The 20356-nt window shown below is 42.4% G+C and overlaps 1 protein-coding gene across 3 annotated transcripts in view; it reads left to right on the top strand.

The window, feature by feature from the left end:
• RNF121 (ring finger protein 121) overlaps positions 1-20356 on the top strand; it is an 88318-nt gene that overhangs the window by 58625 nt on the left and 9337 nt on the right. For all 3 annotated transcript variants that reach the window (XM_060105560.1, XM_060105562.1, XM_060105563.1), the window contains 3 exons: positions 7856-8010; positions 11505-11612; positions 14984-15104. In XM_060105560.1, coding sequence (XP_059961543.1) covers positions 7856-8010; positions 11505-11612; positions 14984-15104 — 384 coding nt within the window. The remainder of the gene's footprint in view (positions 1-7855; positions 8011-11504; positions 11613-14983; positions 15105-20356) is intronic.

Below are 20356 nucleotides of genomic sequence, written 5' to 3'. Positions count from 1 at the left end.
TTCACTAGTGCTGGTTGGTGACCCTGCCTTCCATTGGGCACCCATGACTGCTGAGTAGAAAAACACTAGCTCTGTTCTCCTAGACCAGGTTTCTCAGTAGGGAGACTATTAACATATTGGCCAAATGATTCTTTATTTTTTCGGGAGGCTATCTTGTACATTGTAGGATGTTTAGCAGTAGCAGCAGCCCTGGCCTCTACCCACCAGATGGCTGGTAACATGCCTCCCCCAACTGTAACAACCAAAAATGTCCCCAGACATTGCCAGATGTCCCTTGGGGAGAAAATTCACTCCCAGTGAGAAACACTGTCCTAGACTCTAGGACCTAGAGCAGCATGGATGTTACCAGCCATGAGATTGATTATGAGCAAGTATGCCAACCTACTGGTTTCACTGTGAAAAGTATCAAACTTCTCTCTGTAACTTAGGAGTTCAAAGAAAAGAAACTTCACGTTAAAAGAAGAGAAACTTAGTCTAAATTAACTGCTGTTGGGAACAAGTGGTCTTACAGTTTTCTGTATTTAAATTTCAGGTACTGTTCTTTTCAGCAACAATAGTAATAATACCTTAAACTGCTTAGAGTTTTGAACTTGTTGGTTTAAAAAAAAATACTTTTCTCATCTGTTCTCTCTTCGGAACCTCACAACACATAGCTTTATAAGATAGGATAAGGATTTGTCTCCATTTTTCAGATTAGTAAACCAAAGTGCAGAATCCTGAAGTGATTTATCAGGAGCACATGACCTTTAAACTTATGCTGGAGAGCCAGATGTAAAGTCTGGTTCTTGGTTAAGTGCTCTTTTCCATAGACTCAACCATTTTTTGAGGTTTCCAAAAGCCTCAGGAAATTGTTGTCAATTCTGCCGTGGTCATTTCTGTTTTTAACTCCCCTGATTTTTCCTTTAATAATTTTTGCCCAAGTCCTTTTCTGGGATTTCAGGTAGTTTCACAACCACCTCCCTTTGCTCTACATTGTCTTGCCTCCTCAGGGTTTCCCCCCAACTTAGTGACTGATGCTGGGAGGCAGAACTTGGGAGACAGAAGATCTGGATTGGCAGCCTAGCCCAGGCCACACTTGCTGTTTGGCTTCTCTGTAGCTCAGTTTTCATCATCTCTTCAGAGAATCTAATCTTACTTGCTCCTTAGCTCCCTCAGGGATGTTAGGGGAAGGAGTAAGTTTATGCCTGGAAAAGTATCCTATTTTTAAAGATCTCCAAGGAGAAGCTTTCATCATGTCTGTCTGTTACCAAATATAGTATCTTTTCAGGCTCCTATCCCCTGAACTGCTGTTTCCTCCTGGAATGGATGAGTGGCAAAATCTCCTACCTGGAAATCTTTAAAGTTCTATAGATTTTTCTCAGACCAAGACATTAAGAGGGTTACTAGAATGTGGCTAGAGAATGCTAAGATGGTAAAGGATTGTAATCCACTTCTTATGAGAAAGAAAAACTTTTCTCCTCAGAATATAATAAAAACTCCTAAGTGTGATCAGCCTCCTCTGAGCCTTGCCTACCTCTTTAGGCTCATCTCTCACACCTCCCTCGGGTACTAGTTGTACTCTCAGGTATACCATGTCCCTGCATCATGATACCTTTCTCCACCTGCACCTATTGGACCATCAGGACGGAGATGGTAGGTTCCGTTCTTCAGGAAGCCTTCCTTGATTCCTCCACGTTGAGTGAAGCACCTCTACTCTACTTTCTTGGCCACCAGGGCCTACTCCATTATAGCACTTATCATTCTGGATTATAGTTACTTGTTTCTCCTCAGTAGCCTTCTCCTTCTTGAGGCGGTTTTGTATTTTATCTTTGAATTCCCCAGTCCTTAGCCTGGTGTCCAGTAAATGTTTATTAAATGACTGCTTGAGTGACTCTTTTGCCTGGAGAGGAGAAGACCTGGAAAAAAAAGACATAAAATTAGGAGAGTAAGCATAAAAAATAGGGAGTAAATTTACTCTGTGCTTCTCTGAAGGACAAGAGTTTGACCCAGAGGCAGAAGGGGGAGGCAAAGGCAGAGTTTTTTCAGGTCAGCATCAGGAAAGAACTATCTAGCGCATTTATCATTGGAATGCCTGCTTCATGTGGTAAGGTTGACCATTTGCCAGGGGTGTGGTAGGAGGTAATTGCCAACCAAGTTTCTGCCCTGTAGAATATTTCAGCAATATGTGGGGTCTTACCAGGTCACAGAAACTGTGGTATTATATCTGCTTGCTGGGCCTCTGGATGATCTTCAGATAATAGCCATGGCTTCCTGTAGTTTTGTCCAGGCCTAATACGCCAGTGCCTTCAGCTCTTCCTAATGTGATTTGGTTTCCAGACCCTTCGTAGTCCTGGCTGCTCCGTTGTGGTCATGCTTATTCACCACTGTTCTTTCTACATTGTGGTCCTAAGACCTGACCTCAGGGCCCAAGTTTGCTTTGACAGAGCAGAGAATGGTGGAGCTGCTGCCTCCTTCATCTGGGTTTATTCTTAGTTAAACAGCGTAGTGTTGCCTTGGCGTTTTTGGTAATGGCCCTGTTGGCGTATATTCCCTGGCAATTTGTGGTCAGGTGAAACCCCTAGATCTGTTTCACATGAGCTGCTGTTAAGCCAGTCCTTCCCCAACCTATACTTGGGTAGTTGGTGAGGTTTCACCGTAAGGTTTTGGTTCTTCATTTCAGCTTATCAGGTCACAGCATGTTAGAGCTAGAAGAACTCTAGGAATGAGCTTTATTCATTTTGGATCTTGTTTCTGTTTCCCATGTTCACTGCCTTGCTTCTCTCTCCTTCCCAAGCTTTGTACTCCTCACAGTGTGGTAAGCAGATCCTTTGTATTTTCATCCAAATCATTAATGAAAATATTGACCAGAGCTGTAGAGCATATCCCAGACACCTTCTTCCAATTGATCTCTGTACATTTATCAGCATTTTTTTCACGCTGATTCAAGCTGTGAGTCTCTGACTTTGTTCAGCTACCTGGGCTTGTCATTTTCATTTCACCCTCAGTATTCCTCTTCAGCCAAGCAAGGTGGGTGGCCCTGCCCCCATAACGCAGGAAGATACAGAAGTGATGAGAATGCTGGAAGTCGGAGGTGCCAAGCATCAGTGCACTAACAGGGGAGCTGGTGCCCAGAGAAGGATGTGATCTGAGAGCTCTTTTTTGACTTTTTGTGAATTACAGTTTCTGAGATGAAAGACATCTAAAACAAAGACAGTCCATTTAAATTGGGCTAGCTCTTACTGTTAGCATCTAACATCATCATTTCAACTGTGTAGCCTTGTGGAGAGAGAAGTGGGATGTTGTTATTCTTATCTTCCAGATCAGAGAAGCTGGGATTGTTCCTCAGCAAATGTTTGCTGAATGAATCAGTGAGTGAGTTTCAGGCTAGTCTTCACTTCAGCTTCATATTTTCAGATTCAGGGAGAGAAGGATGAATGACTTTCTCACACACACACACACACACACACACACACACACACACACACACACACGTGCGCGCGCACATGCACGCGCACACGCCATAATGAAGCCTCCTTCAGAACCAGAGCTCTGCCATTTCCAGTCAGTCTCCCCTTGACAGCTCCTGACCACACTGCTACATCTCTCCTCTGAACTCCCATAGCAGTGCCTGGTGCTTTGCATGGCTGCCCAATTCATGCATTTATGTCTCATCACCCCAAAATCTGGAAGAGAAGTTAGGGCCACGGCTTCCCGTTATTTTGTGCCTTTCACACAGCATCACGTACAGGCACTTGGTTGAGCAAACTATCGAACCAAATGTGTCGCCACCAGGTGGCACCAGAGTTCCTGCTATTGTTCTGAGAATCTTGAGTAACTTTCAGCCATTTATTGCCAAGCTAGCTATTAAAAATGCCTTCCTTGAGGAAGCTTCAATTTATTTATTAAGCAAAATGCCAATAAATACTACAGCAGACACAAGTAAATTAACCAGGCAAAATTGTAACTTACCATTTTCCCCATGGTAGACTATTGTGTTCACCCAGCCCCTCTGCCTGCTGCTTGTCAGGCACTGAGTTCTCACCCCAGCAGCTGCTTTCAAGGCCTTGAAGAGAATCTGACTTTCAAGCCTCCCTGGCACAGAGTGTCTCGATACCTGAAAATGGCTTCAAATCCTTGGTTTGGGTTTTTGGATCATTTATTTTTCCTGGAAAGGACAAATTAAACATTATAAAGAAATTGCTATAACCCCACCACCTTTAATATGTTGATTATTTTGGTTATCTCATTGCAATCTTTGCTCCCTTATATATGTGGCTTTATTAATTTTTGATCATGTGAAGCCATAATAAGAGCTCTCATTTACTTAATGCTTACTATGCAGCTATGCTTGTTGTTTTATATACATTGCTGCTATTGAAATATAAGAGCTATTATATTGAATCCTTACATTATATTTATTATATTACTTATATTGAATGCTTGCCTTGTTGGGTACTGTTCTAAAAGTTTTCCATGTATTAACTCCCATGACCTATACAGCCTGATGAGAGTAGGTACTGTTTACCTCATTTACAGTTCAGAAAACAGGCTGTCAGAGTTAAGTGACTTGCCTGAGGTAACAGAGTAAATAGCCATATTGGGATTCATATCTAGAACTGTTTAATTCCAAAATCACTGTTCATTTCACTATATTATTGCATTCTGCTTTGTTCATTTGCTCTTTAATGATTTCTATTTGTACTTCTTTAGAAAGGGTGTAAGGATTCATAGAATCGTTAAAATATGGGTTTGATCTATGTTATTCTCCTGCTGCTAGACTGTTAGCTCCTTGAGGACAGGGACTAGAGGTCACGTTTATTTATTCTGCATTCCTCTTCTCATGAAATGCAAAGTAAGTACTTACATGAATGAGTGAAGGCTGCCTTCACTCTCCCAGGGAGTCTGAGATACAAGGCTGCCTAACAGAACCTTAGCGTGCTAGAGCTTGAAGGAGTTTGAAAATCAAGTCAAACCCTTCCTTTAAGGAGGAAGGCCCTCCTTAGGGTGACCTACTGAGTTGGAGGCAGAACAGAACTAGAATCCAGGTTTGCTGGGCTTCTACTGGGCCATCTGGTTTCAAAGAGCCTAATCCTGTCCCTAAATCTTCTTTCCTTCCCTTTCCTACCCACCCCCCTCCTCTCTTATCTTTCATGATGTGTAAGTTGAGTAGCTTTACACCCTTAAAGTTTCAAGCCTGAACGTTACAAAATGAGGCAAGATTTTCCATTCATTTTACACCGATGCCCAGACTTACTCCTAATTATGTCTTTGTTCAACCCAGAATAGAATCCAGGTCCTCTGCCTCTCACCACACCCAAAATATGCAGAGCTGCAGCTCACATAGGGAAAATTATCTTGACTGGATTCCCCCCCAAGAACATGCTACTGGTGATTGATGGGGAGTGGGAAAGAGGCTTATTAGGGCAGGCTGGTGGTTTTTATGTAACAGCCAAGTTTTTGGAAAACCTCAAAGGAGATAGGAATTCCTGTTCTTTCTCAGAGCGGACACATGTGACCAGGCCATGTGATTTAATTCTTCTCTAGTTTCTGGGCCTACTGTTTTGTAAACACCCCCATGAGCCTGTTAAAGCAAACAGTGTGAAGGCTAAAGACCCTGTAGCCCTTCTTTCCATACCCACCTTCATCTACCTCGCTTTTAGTGTCATGATTCTGGTTGCCTTATCCCCTAGTTTAAATAATCTGCAGTTGTTTGTTGTGATGTCTTTTCCTGGTCTCCAAGTATCTCCTAGAATGTCACCTGGAACATTATTTGGGTAGCCGTTTGTTCGTACATCCTGGTGCTTTTCACACTTTTTTTTGTAAGGCCGGAATATTTTAGAATGCTTCATTCAGAGTCAACTGCAGGTTCCTGTACAGTGGAATTGGTACTGAGGCTACATTGTTCGCTGACCAGTGGGCGCACAGCGCTGGAAGCTCTAAAGCAAAGTGGCCGCTCACCATTCTCTTCCACTGTCTTTTTTTTTTTTAATATGTAAAATAACACTAAAAAACTAACGCTTTTTCTTGCCACAGAGCAGTCTATGAGAGAGTAGTAGCTACAGACAGCTTAACACTAAAAAGATGCTTTAAGCTGCACTATCCAGTGTTGTAACCACCAGTCCCATGTGGCAGCTGAACACTTGAAATGTGACTGGTCTCTTTTGAGATATACTGTAAATATAAAATAAACATCAGATTTTAAAGCCATAGTACAAAAAAAAAGTAAAATATTTCATAGATAGTTTTATATTGACTACATGTTGAAACGGTAATATTTTAGATATATTGGGTTAAATAAAATATATTATTAAGATCATCTGTTTCTTTTTACTTTTTTTTTTTAGCATAGCTACTAGAAAACTTATTATTTTTTTTATAGTGGCTTTACCAGTTTATATTCCCACCAACAGTGTAGTAGGGTTCCTTTTCTCCACACCCTCTCCATCATTTATTTCTTTTTTAACTTTATTTATTTATTTTTATACAGCAGGTTCTTATCAGTTATCTATTTTATACATATTAGTGTATATATGTCAATCTCCCAATTCATCCCACCACGACCTCCCACCTCCTCCCTGCTTTCCCCTCTAGAAAACTTAAACTTACATATGAGACTCACATTATATTTGGACTGGGCAGCGCTAGTCTAGAAATCCCCAAGAGTAAATAGTTTCTCAAAAGTTTTCTCTTCTGTGGAACTTTAGGAAACTAGCTAATATTTTCCTCTCTATAGCCACCCCCCCTTTTTAAAAAAAATATCCTTTCATTTCATTTAATGATACCAAGAAGAAAACCTCTATTAAGTGCTAATTATCTGTTTTTACACCTGCTATTCACCTGAGAAGAGTGACATCTAGTAAAAATTGGGTGGTTGGGGGAGGGAGTTAGGAGACGTTGGGGAGCAGAAGACTCGTGATTGGTCCAAACTTCTGACTCAGAATTGTTTAATACATTTGGAACTCTGTAGCTAACAAGTCTGAGGTAAAGATATGAAGGAGGGAAAGTAAAATAGATACTCTTTAAAACAAATGTGCTTCCCTCTTGGGGTTCTAGTCTTGCTTTCCCCTCATTTATCTAAATTCACTGAGGATCTGTCATGGGCCAGACAGTTTCCTAGCACAGAGGAATCAGATGAGTGTGGCCTTGTCACTGCTCTCAAGGAGGTTACAGTAAGCTAGAGAACGAATTCGAATCCAGTCTCATACTCTAGGTAAGCACTGTAAAGATGGTAGAAAAGAAAATGCGTTTGGAGCAATAGGAAGTCATGATTTATTCTGCCTAGAAGGGAGACTGAAGGCTTTGTGTGTCTTGGATGTGATACTCACAGGCCGAAAGGCAGGTGGGAAGGATGTTTTGCCCTGAGGGGAACAACCTGACTACAGGCATGGGGAATGGTAGAAGGTGGTCCTTAAAATAGTAGTTTGGGGCTCCATTGTGGGGGATTTGACTGCCTGCCTAAGGATGTTGGGTCTAAGGATGTTGAATCTTATCCTGTAGACTGGGGACCCTTAGAGGGTTCTAAGCAGGGGGATGACATACTTCAAGACTGTGTGCTCCTGGGAAGGATAGATCAGAGGGGAGACACCAAATGCGAGGAGACTTAACAAAGAGGTCATAGTCAGCCAGGTAAGAGGTAGCAAGGGCTCAAATGTAAAGGAAAGAATATGCACAATAAACAGTCGGGTGGGGGGTAAAAGGTTGGTGTCAAGCACGGTCCCAGATTTCTAACTTGGGTCACTAGGAGGTGCCTTTATCCAAAATTGGAAATGTAGGAGAGGATCAGGCTAAAATGGAACACACAAGATGCGCTCTGGATTTGCAGATAGAGCTGCAGAGGGAGCTGGCTAGAGCTGAAGTGCTTGTGTTTGTGTTTCAGATGGTGACCCTCTTTCAGATGTGGGTTGTTCCCCTCTATTTCACAGTGAAGCTGCATTGGTGGAGGTTTCTAGTGATCTGGATCTTGTTCTCTGCCGTCACAGCCTTTGTCACCTTCCGAGCCACCCGAAAACCACTAGTACAGACAACCCCAAGGTGAGAATTTAGGTAGTGGGTAGTGGGAAGGAGCCAGGCTTCCTGAACTAACGGGTTGGGATGCATGGGAGGCGGGTGGGTTAGACTGAAAAAATCGCAGTTTTTGTCTGCCAAGATTACTTGGCACAAAGCCCCACCAAAACGAGCTGATTGGGAGACCTCCTGCCCCATTCACAGAATAAAAACCTCCAAGTCTTTCCCTATAGCTTACCTTACAGTTTACATCAAGGTCTGTTTATATTAAAAGCTAACAAAATAACTAAGCAAATCCTGGTCATTGTGGTCTCATTATAACTGTCATTTTCTTCTGTAACCTCTTCTCTGATCTCTAAATTAGATTTTCTGTCACATTTGAGTGTGTGTCTCCCCCATTAAACTAACTATGAGATCAGGAACCACATCCATTTTGTTTGTCACTATATATCCAGGCCCTACCACGGGGTCTGGCACATAGTAGCCTATTCTCTGAATTTTTGTTGAATGAATGAATCTCAGCAAATTTACAATTTTCCAGCAAAGAATACTTCCTTCTTTGGTCACAAAGCAGCCCCTGCCTGTATACATCTTTTTTCTTTTTTAATTTATTTATTTATTTATTTATTTATTTATTTTTGGCTACATTGTGTCTTCGCTGCTGCATGCGGGCTTTCTCTAGTTGCGGCGAGTGGGGGCTACTCTTCGTTGCGGTGCACAGACTTCTCATTGCGGTGGCTTCTCTTGTTGCGGAGTACGGGCTCTAGGCACGCAGGCTTCAGTAGTTGTGGCGCACGGGCTTAGTTGCTCAGTGGCATGTGGGATCTTCCCAGACCAGGGCTGAAACGCATGTCCCCTACATTGGCAGGCAGATGCTTAACCACCGCGCCACCAGGGAAATCCCCTGTATAATTCTTTGTATTTCTAAATGCATTTCTCGGGGCTTCCCTGGTGGCGCAGTGGTTGAGAGCCCGCCTGCCGATGCAGGGGACACGGGTTCGTGCCCTGGTCTGGGAGGATCCCACATGCCGTGGAGTGGCTAGGCCTGCGAGCCATGGCCGCTGAGCCTGCGCGTCCAGAGCCTGTGCTCTGCAGCGGGAGAGGCCACAACAGTGAGAGGCCCACATACCGCAAAAAAAAAAATGCATTTTTCATTTGATCCTCCCAACCAGCTTGTGAGATCATTTAATATCTATACTTGACAGAAAAAAAAAAGAGATTTTTTCATTTATTCATTCATTCATTCAACAAGCACCTACTATGTGTTAGGCCCTGTGCTGAGCACTGGGGATACAGAGCTGGAAAAGACATGGTCCCTGTCCTCAAGGAGTACTTGGTTTAATGGAGGAAATGGACAAGAAAGCAGCTGTTTTAGTGCAGTTGGTAAGTACTGTGAGACACGTGTGTACAGGTTCAGGAGAGCCTAAGAGAAGCTGGCCAGCCTCAAGACTTGTGACTATCCGATCCAAAGTTTTCCAAGTTGCAACTTGCTCTTTTTCCCATGCCTCTTATGTTCCACTTTACTACAAGCCTTTCTTTGGCCTTCTGAGTTTCATTCTACAAAGTAAAATTTATCTGCAAGGTGAAGTCAGTGATCCAGAAGCCCTTCTCTGGCTGTGGTAGTTTACATTAAAAGCCAGTATAGAATATACAGACTCTGGAGCCAGATGGATATGGATTGGAAACCCCAGCCCTGCCAGTTGTTAATTATATGACCCCTATGACTTCACGTTTCTCAGCCTTGAATTCTTTATCCCTAAAAATGTGATAATAATTGCTACCTCTGATAATAATTGCTACCTCATATAGGGTAATATGAAGAAAAAGTGTAATAAAGCATGTTAAGAGTCATTGAGTAACATTTTCAACATCTAGCTAAAATGACTGAAAATGTGTCTATAACATGGGAGGTTTTTGATAACAGTAACAACTAGCATTCGATGGTGCTTTACAATTTCAAAGTACTTTCATAAACACCCACATTTATTCATGCAGCATTTATTGAGCATATATTATATACACCAGGAAATTATGTATACTATGTACAATCCAGTGAGAAAGGTAGCAGGGGGTTCCTGTTTTAGAAATAAGTAAACTTGTTTCAGGTTGATATGACTTATCTGGGGTTACCCAGCTACTAAACCTCACTTAATCCAGGTTCCACCTAAAATGCCACATCCTTTCCACTGTGTCTCAGTCCCATCTGATCAGTACAAACCCTGGATAATGGAGCTGTCTGTGGTCTTTGAGGGAACCATCTTTCCTCTCTGATCCTAGGTGCAGTCAATCAACCAGATTCCACGCTGCTTTTCACTGGATCCTAGGGAGCATGGCTCCTCCTTCAGGAGCATCGCACAGCCCCATTCTACCGCACCCCACCCCCATCACGCACACACATCCAATTTAAGGGTATTCGTTGAGTGCCTCCTTCCTTATCCCTTCGCCTCCAGGAAAAAAAAAAATTCAGAAGCAAACTCATTAGATATAATTCATTTTGTTATTAGCCTATGCGTAGGAGTGAAGCAGTTTTCACATTAACCATGCCCAGTTACAAAGCCTGTAGCTAATTCTACCTCTTATTCATCCTCCCTTGAATCCTCTTTGCTGATAAGAATACCTGTTTCCTTCTGAGCATAGCTGTAGCTACTAATTTTCACTTCCTCATCCAACTAACCTGAATTTGAGATGACATACTTGTCTGAGGTCAGCTGTGTACTTTCTTTGTTTGAGGTTGAAACTTCTCTTTTCTTCACTTGGTCTGAGACCAGGCAAATACAAAGCACTATTATTTATTTTACTTTTTAAATTTATTTACATTTTTTAAAGTATTTAAATTTTAATCAGGTTCTTTTGTTTCAGTCCTTTGTAAGAAGCAGCTCTTGCTTATTTCCTCTCTAGGCACTGTTTCTTCACATAGTTTTTGAGATTAGAAACTAGAGACTTCAGTTCGTTCAGCAAATGAAGTTAGCCTTTTTAGAACTGGTCTGATAAAATATACATGGGGGCAAGTGGGGTTAATAGGTGGCAAAATCACATCAGAGCTCTGTTTCATATCTCTAGATGAAAATAAGAGTAACAAACTGTTCCGCAGGGGATGACAGTTCACTAGCCCTGGTGAGATGTCCCTTCAGATGATGGGGCAATGTTCACTCAGCACAGTGGGTGGTAACCACTTGTGAGGACTGCTGGATTCCCCTAAACCAACGTTCTCAAAATACACTGCCTAGAACAGTAGTCCCACGAGGGCGAATAAGTTTGGGAAATGGGGTCTTCACCTCTTGGAGAGTTGAAGTGCATATTAGAATATTAAAAGCTCTAAGAAATCTTTTAGTAAAAAAAACCTGTGCTTTGTATTTGGAGGTGTTTCTGCAATTGAGGGAGTGACCAGCCTTGCTCAATAAAAGTCCTAAGCAAAGAGCCTGATGTCCCCATTGATGTGAGAGTAAGGGATTCTTGTGGTCCAGAGGCTCTTAGGCCAGTATTTCTGTATAAGCTTTACTAATTTTTTCTCCTTTCTCCAGGTTGGTTTATAAGTGGTTCCTGCTGATCTATAAAATCAGCTATGCCACTGGCATCATTGGCTACATGGCTGTCATGTTTACCCTCTTTGGTCTTAACTTGTTATTCAAGTGAGTACCCTTTGCTTTTGTTTTTGCTAGTGTTTGGGGAGGAGGGACTGGTGAGATGTACCTTTGTTCCTGGGACAGGTCCTGAGTATGAACAAGGGGAACATGGCACCTAGGATAGGAGACTTGGCTTTGGAGGATGGGAGGATGGGTGGGCCTTCCATGATTTGTGCTGGCAAAGAGAAAGGAATGTCTGGATAATACAGAGTTAGAGTCTCAAATCATTGGTTGTACATTCCAAGAATTTATATTTTAGTGGAAAAGTATAATAACAAAAGTAAGCATAATAATGATTATAGCCAGTTACTCATAACTCCATCACCCCAACAGAACCATTTTCCTTTTCCATGTGTGTATTGTTTACTGTAACATCCACTCTACCTGAGTGATCTTATGTTCAAGGAGAGTAGGAGTTGGCAAACTACATCCTGTGGGCCAAGTTGGCCTACCTTCTGTAGGCCAAAATATTTTACTGGAACACTCATATTCATTTGTTTACACATTGTCTGTGGCTGTTTTTGCAGTAAAACAGCAGAGTTGGATAATTGTGGCAGAGACTATATGGGCCACAAAACCTAAAATACTTACAATCTGGACCTTTACAGAAAAAGTTTGCCGACCCTGGACTAGACAGTTGAACTCATGGGACACAGCTGGCCACACCTGGCAACAGATCCACCTAGAAATATACAAGGCAGGAAATAGCAGGGCAGCATCTGCAGGAGTTCTCACAATAGTCCCAGGGCTGAGATATGAGGGAGTGAGACCACACAGATGAGTGTGGGAGCCAGCCAGGCCCAGGAGCCCCACTTCTCCAAGGAACACATCAGGTTTAAAACTCTCCCGGCCTAGATGCAGTGTTCTCATCACAGGTCAGGTTTAACATATAAGTATTGCTACTTTGTGACACAGCTGACATTCCACCTTTAAGAGATTTCTCAGGAAACAGAGCTAACCTGTGGACTTGTAAGTCCTGCTCCATTTTTGGTCATGTAGGTTGTTTTTTCAGTGCAGTGCTATCACAGATAACATTGCTGAGTTGCTTCCTAAGGGTACATGACCAGGAGTGGAATTCTGGCTGTTGCTTCATATTGGCATAAGCTTTCCAAAAGGTCTGTATCAGCATACAGGTTTCCTCCACCCCCAGTTAAGTCAGAAGCCAAGTAATCCTGGACTCTGGGACTGGAGGGTACAGTGAGTAAGCAGGGCAGAAAAGGGTAGAAATGTGGTTTCCACAGCTGTAGGCTGTGGATTGTGAGGAATCTTAAGCCTGGGATATTGCACTGAAGCTAGAGATTTAGGATTCAAATTTCAATTCATGACCACTGGCCTCTTCCCCAGGTATACTGTAGGCAGGAATCTCTGAAACTGAAAGGAATAAGTTCTACTTTATATAATGAGAGGACACCCATGGAATTCTTTCTTCCAGGGGTAGTACAGGCTGAAAGAATAAACAGGCTCCACAGATATTTACAGGAATTTATTAGTGTAGAGTCAACACATCTCATCAAAGAAAACCAAGGTACTTCCAGATATCTTCCTAACCTGTATGTTTAAAAAAAGTAAAAATCAAGATTCTCCATTATGTTTTAAAGGTATTTATTCTAGAATTACAGTTTCTTTTTTACTTTGATAAACTGTATAAGGAGGAAAACATAATTGAGAATCTTGACCATTTTTATGCTACTAATCAGGTTAATTGCTGTAAGATCATGATGTCTAGTTAGTAGGTTAAATATTATAAGATTGGTGGGCAAATTCAACTTTCTAAGCTAAATGTAATTTACAACTTTAAGTGAACACGTACAGTTCTTGGTACAAATGTTTTAACAAAGGTAGTTTTCTATAATAAACATTTTTTTTTTTTTTTAAACTTCTATATTTTAGTTTTTATTTATTTATTTATTTATGGCTGTGTTGGCTCTTCGTTTCTGTGTGAGGGCTTTCTCTAGTTGCGGCAAGTGGGGGCCACTCCTCATCGCGGTGCACGGGCCTCTCACTATCGCGGCCTCTCGTTGCGGAGCACAGGCTCCAGACGCGCAGGCTCAGTATTTGTGGCTCACGGGGCTAGTTGCTCCGCGGCATGTGGGATCCTCCCAGACTAGGGCTCGAACCCCTGTCCCCTGCATTGGCAGGCAGACTCTCAACCACTGCGCCACCAGGGAAGCCCTATAATAAACATTTAAAGACTCAAGTTTGCAAACTGTTGGTCCCTGGAATTACTGAAACAAGCTTCCTAATATTATAGACTTATTGTCCTTAGTAAGGAGACTTGGACCAAAATTTAACTTTGATGACATGATACAGAATATGTATAGATGCAAGTTAAATTTTTATGGTAACTGGTATGTGTATATTTACTAACTTTATCTTTCTTTTCTAAAGCTGTGGTTGGCAAACTTTTTTGTAAAGGGCCAAATAATAAATATTTTAGGCTTTGTGGGACAAAAGGCAAACTCTAGGATGGTATATAGATACTTATATAATGAGAGAAAACTCCTCCCTTGCTCCACCCTGTTTGCCTGGGTGGCCTGTCTCAGATGGTGGACATACTTTGTGCCCACTTGCCATCATATGAAACATTCTCAGAAGGAGGGGCCTGATGGGGGTGGGTGATCCCTGGGATCATTTTCACTATCTGCTCCAGAGACACCCAGATCCTGCTGTGCCCTTCCCTCCTTTTGGAGGGCTCAACTATTTATTTTTATTTTTATTTATTTTTATTTTTATTATTATTATTTTTTTTGTGGTACGCGGGCCTCTCACTGTTGTGGCCTCTCCCGTTGCGGAGCACAGGCTCCGGATGCGCAGGCTTAGTGGCCATGGCTCACGGGCCCAGCCGCTCCACGGCATGTGGGATCCTCCCAGACCGGGGCACGAACCCGTGTCCCCTGCATTGGCAGGCGGACTCAACCACTGCGCCACCAGGGAAGCCCGGGCTCAACTATTTCAACTTGGGCAACTGGCTGGAGGTGAAGCAATTCAGTAGTGAGTTGCTAACTTCCAGACTGAAAATTCCACTGCTTAGTGTGTAGCAGTTGCCAGTAGTGGAGTCCCCAACATATAGGTGCCAACTAGGGGGCTGCAGGCATGGTCATCAGTCAGAGGAGGCAGGCATTGGAAACAGAGTGGGGAAGTGAGCAGAAAGGGATACCCTGGCTTGGTCTTCACAGCTCCCAGTCCTAGGCTGTTCAGGTGGTACCCCTAGGTCATATACAGATAGGCAACAGGCTGGATTTGGTTTCAGTTTGCCAACACTTGCTCCAGCTATTAAAGCTTCCAGCTTTAGATGCTGCTATATGTGTCCCAGAGTAGTAATCTAAAGCAGTTGCATCTCAGGGCAGGCCTTACAGGCCATGCTGCTTCCCTTACAGGATCAAACCAGAAGATGCCATGGACTTTGGCATTTCTCTCCTCTTCTATGGCCTCTACTATGGTGTTCTTGAGCGGGACTTTGCAGAAATGTGTGCAGACTACATGGCGTCTACCATAGGGGTGAGTTCACTTGGGCTTTTTAATACTGCCTCCTGCCACCTCCAGAGAGTTCAGGATAGCATCACTTGTTTGATGGAAGAGATAAGCCATACAAAATCCTTCAGGATGTGAGTGGTATGTATGGAGATTCCTTCCTTAAAATTTGGAAAACCGATCTCAGACGTACCCTGGAATTTTTAACTCTAAGCTATTATAGGAATCACTTTAACCCGCAGGAAGTTAACAGTCACTCAACAGATACTTATTTAATGCCTCTGTCTAGTGACAGAGATGGGTATTAAAGTAATAAAAACATAAATAAATTATATATGATACTTTATGATATTATATTATTAAAATTATAACTGTAATAAATATTATGAACAAATGTCGTCGTGGCATTTGACCTAGTCTTGGGGCTCAAAGATGGCTTCCCTGAAGATGTAACTATTGAGCTGACCTGAACAATGAGTAGAGTTAACCAGATGAAGTGAAAAGTGAAATGTATACCAGGTAGAGGAAATAGCATGTGTAAGAGGCCTGTAGTGGGAGAAAGGGTGAGCATTTTAAGGAACTAGGCTCATGTGGTTGTAGGGCTGAATTATAGTGGAAGTGTCTGGAGGAATAATAAAAGGCTAGGCTAGAAAAAGCCGTAGAGGCCAAATGAAAGATTGTGATTTTTATACTAAAAATACTAGGGGGCTAAGATAGAAAATGACATCATCATATTTGCACTTTGAAAAGATCATTCTGGCTGCTTGGGTAGAGAACAGATTGGAGAGGGGTCCACAGATCAGAGTGACCCACTTAGTCTTTAAGAGACAATTGCAGTGGTCTGGGCAAGATGAAGGTAGCTTGGATTAGGGTAGAGATGGTGAAAAGTGAGAGAAACGGACTGTTGGAGAGGTATTCTGGAGGTAAGGTTGACAGGACTTGGATATAGATTGGTTCTGGAGACTGAAGGAAAAAACATGAAGGAAAGAAAGGTAGGTATCAAAGCTGACATTTCTAACTCAAGCAACTCCTTGGATCCTTCGCTGAGATAGGAAATGCTGCAAGAGGACCAAGTGGAGACCATGCAGAGATTCTTCAAGCTTAAAATATAGGTAAAGTAACAGCCAGTGTAAGAAACCCAACTCAATATCCTTATTTCTTTTTTTTCCAAAATGTCTGTTGTTTTGCTGTTCGTAAAAGTAATACATTCTTTTTGTAATTGCGTGAACAACACAGGAGTGCTTCCCATCTGAGTATCATCCTATTAGACCCAGCCATAAGAAGGAGTATCTCCAAGTTTAATAGACATTTCTCCAGTTCTGTGCTGAAATAAGTGTGGTTCTGTCTGATGAGTGGGGACTGAAAGGCATTCAGAAGTTCTTGCTACTTCTGAGGTAGCAAGAGGTTTGGCAGGTTGGAGAGAAACCCTAGGAGAATATCAGGGAAACAGGTTCTCTTGGAGCATCCAGATACCAGTCCTAGCTTTTAGGCAGCAGATATCAGTGGAGACCCGTTGAGAAGTACAAGAAAGCTTGGCACTGACTTCATATGAGGCACCTCAGGAACTCTTGCTGAGTCTGAGGCAGTTTTGCAGGCGGGGGCCTATTGGCTGTGCAAATTTGTATGTCACTGCTACTGTGATCTCATTCGTGCCACAGGCTGGTAGGCTTAGGGCAATTCACATTAAGCAGAAGACTCAGCTATTATCTTGGGTAACATTAATCAAGTACAGTTTTAGGTCTAGGGCTTTGTTTCTCAGTATCCTGGGACTATTTTTATTTTTCCTGTAATGGATCAAATTGAAAACAGTGTATTGGGTCACTTTATAGACAGCCTATTAGATTCTTTTGTGAACAGCTGTCTTATGTTTTAGCAACATTTCACTGTCTCATTTATTTGTGTAGACTTCAGCTCTTCCTTTAACCAGTTCACTCCCAGAAGAGATTTCCAGACCCTAGATTGTCTAATTAGTAACTTCACTTTCAACAGCAGAGATTGTCTAATTACTAACTTCGCTTTCAACAGCAGAGATTGTCTAATTACTAACTTCGCTTTCAACAGCAGAGATTGTCTAATTACTAACTTCACTTTCAACAGCAGCTGTTCACTGCGACTGCTTCTGTGGCATAGCCAGCTTTTCAGAGAATCCTGTCCTTTACCCTCTAGTGATTTCTTTATCTCTCGTTCTATTTTTACAGGACCAATTCTCTGATTTTCCCAGTTTGTTGCCAACTTTATCCCAAGGTTATTATCAGCTGCCAATTTAAGCATAGCCTTTATTCCCTCAGGCGGGGGTCCCTAATAACCAATCTACAGAATCCCTTTTCTGAGCTCAGAATTGATCTACAAGTTAGCTTCTCCTCTGGGAGATAGGATTATTAAATTGGCCTCCCTAAGATGCAGTTTGAGCTGGGCCACTTTCCGTGCTCTTGGGAAGAATTATTGGGTGCTGCAGTGATTATAAGTGATAATCCCTCATAAGATAATTCCCTCATAATGATAAATGCCAGCTTCACCAAGAGACCTGGTGGGAGAATTTCTCGTTAGGGTGGAGAGTGCCTCAAACACTAGCTCCTGACCCCTCATACTCTCCTTCCTTTTATGGGATCTCACTAGTTACCCCCCCACCACTCCATGATAACAGTCTGTCCCAGGGATAAACCCACATACCTCCCTGCACCTCTTAGCACAGAATCAAACAGTCACGTCGGACTTTATTAAAGGGTTGAGGATGAATAACAGGAAAATAAACTGTGAGTATTTGAATGAGGTTGATCTGAGTTATCAGGCTGCCTGCTTTCCAGGGTTTTCAGACCCTGCCTCATCTAACTCTTAGCCTACCTCTGTATACTGGGTGCCGTCTTAGCACCCACCACCTAGAATCCACATCTGGACAACTACAATCCTCCAGATACCTAGACCTAAAGCCTGTGTTCCTGACAAAACTAATGCTGCCGCTCCCCTATCAGGGTATCTTACATGCGGATCTACCTCTTCCCTAGGTAATTGACATTGAGAATGGCTTTCCTTTTCAGAGGAGCCACTCTATCCAACTGTCTCTTTCAGAGGAATCATTCTGAAAACTATCCAACAGAATGTGACCTTGCTGATCCTGACTATAGACAAGCAGTTTGCTGTTTCCCCAGGTTCCCGTCTTGGGGGTTCATAGGAAGACTAGGATGGCTTGTGATAGTACTGGGTGAGTCACCAGGAGTTAACGCATTTGTTGTTTTCCAATACTCTTAGCAAATATTGCTGAGACTTAGTGACAGGCCTTCTGCTAGGGCTCAGGATGCCAAGAGATTAGACCAGGCAGGAATATGGGAGAAGAGACTACAACATGGGATAAAGGGATAGATTGCACTACCTTGGAGAGCTTTCCAACCCTGAGAAATCCAAGACTCTGTTATTTCTGCCCATGTCTTTGGTCAAGTGGGCCTTGGTCTGCTTAGGAACACCTGGGCCCCTGAGCCACAACAACTGAATTTAAAGAATATTGCTGGCCTTGAAGCCAAAATCTGATCAGTGCTTTGGGGAGGGCAATTTGAGGAAGCCAGGAGACTCCAGCTTTCCATGCATTCATTGGCCAACTCATTCATTTATTTATTCAAGCAACAGTTATTTATCAACCATCTACAATGTACAGAGTATGACTGAGTGCAGCCCTTACTAGCACCACTGCCCACTTCCAGTAGCAGCCCTAGTTGTTTTTTTTTTAATTGCAGTAAAATACACGTAACATGCCATCTTAACCATTTTAAAGTGTACAGTTCAGTAGCATTAATACATTTACATTGTTCTTCAACTGTCACAATGATCCATCCATAGAACTCTTCATTTTGCAAAACTGAAGCTTTATACCCATTAAACAATAATTCCCCAATCCCCACTCTCCCCAGCCCCTGGCAACAATCATTCTACTTTCTGTCTCTATGAATTTGACCCCTCTAGATGCCTCATATAAGTGGACTCATATGCAGTATTTGTCTTTTGTGACTGGCTTATATCACTTAGTGTAATGTCTTCAGGGTTTACCTATGTGTCGTGTCAGAATTTCCTTCCTTTTTAAGGCTAAGTAATATTCCATTGTGTGTATATACCACATTTTCAGTCCTGGTTATTTTTCGTAGTCTTTTGTATGTTCTGTGATCACAGCTTCTATCCCAGAGAGTCAAAGTTGATTTTGGAGCTATTACCAGGTCAGGAACTAGGTCTGATTCATCTCTTGGTCTACCTCTGGGAGTAGTTTGACCTAAAAAGATCTGTAATTAATTAATTTCGCAATTCCTAGAAATAAAACCATGATGTTTTATAATTGTATTAACAAGCATTCTCAATTCCTTTTACACTATTCTGCACTACTCTTTTTAGAGTAGAATGGCTCTTTGTTTTGCCTCACTTGGAGAAATTTGTAACTGTTTTGTTGAGTCAGGTCGATTCAAGGGAATCATGGATGGTGTCTGTGTTCTCCAGCTGGTTACTGTGAGGTCATAAGCTTGTGACAGCCAGTCGGTCTGGTTTCTATTCACACCCAAAAATCATGTTGGGGTGGGGTGGGATGGAGGTGGGGGAGTGGGGGGTTGTGAAATAAGCTTCTTTCTGGGGCTTCCTCCTCTGCGAGAGTGATTGGGCAGGCAGGGTAGTAACACATTGTTTGTTCTGCATTGGGCCAGGTGTCCTGCCTCACATTTTCTATCTCCTGAGCAAATTGCTGTGCCCCACATTTACTGCTTCCTGGATCCTCAGCAGCCCCAGATAATGTGAGGACAGGACTATCTGCTCATTCATCTGACTTGAAGTAGTAGAAAGAGCCAGGAGGTTAGAATCAGGCAGACCCGGTTTCAAATTCTCCTCCACTTTTAATTATCTGTATACTCTTGAGCAAGTGGCTTTACCTCTCTGATCTTATTTTCTTAGCTGTAATAATATTGCTAGCCTTATAGAATTGTGGTAAGGAACAAATGGGTTAATGTCAAGCACTTTGCAGAGTAGCCTGGCCCATGGGAAACACTCACATCATGATGATGATGATGATGATGATGACAGCAATGATGATAGCTACCATTTATTAAGTACCTACTGTACAGTCCTGCTGTGCTGTACGACCACTTATTTTATGTCTGTAATCACCTGGAGCACAGGGTCCTTGTAGAATTTGTCTTTGTATCTTCATCATACTCAACACACAGAGCAAGACATAAGACAGATCATCAACCATGAGTAATTGCCAGTTCTCTCTTAACGCCATCTATTGTCTGAAGCCATCTTAGACCACTCTG

This window comes from Mesoplodon densirostris, chromosome 7 (assembly GCF_025265405.1).
Source record: "Mesoplodon densirostris isolate mMesDen1 chromosome 7, mMesDen1 primary haplotype, whole genome shotgun sequence".
Taxonomy (NCBI): Eukaryota; Metazoa; Chordata; class Mammalia; order Artiodactyla; family Ziphiidae; genus Mesoplodon; species Mesoplodon densirostris.
This window is presented reverse-complemented; position numbering and strand designations above follow the sequence as displayed.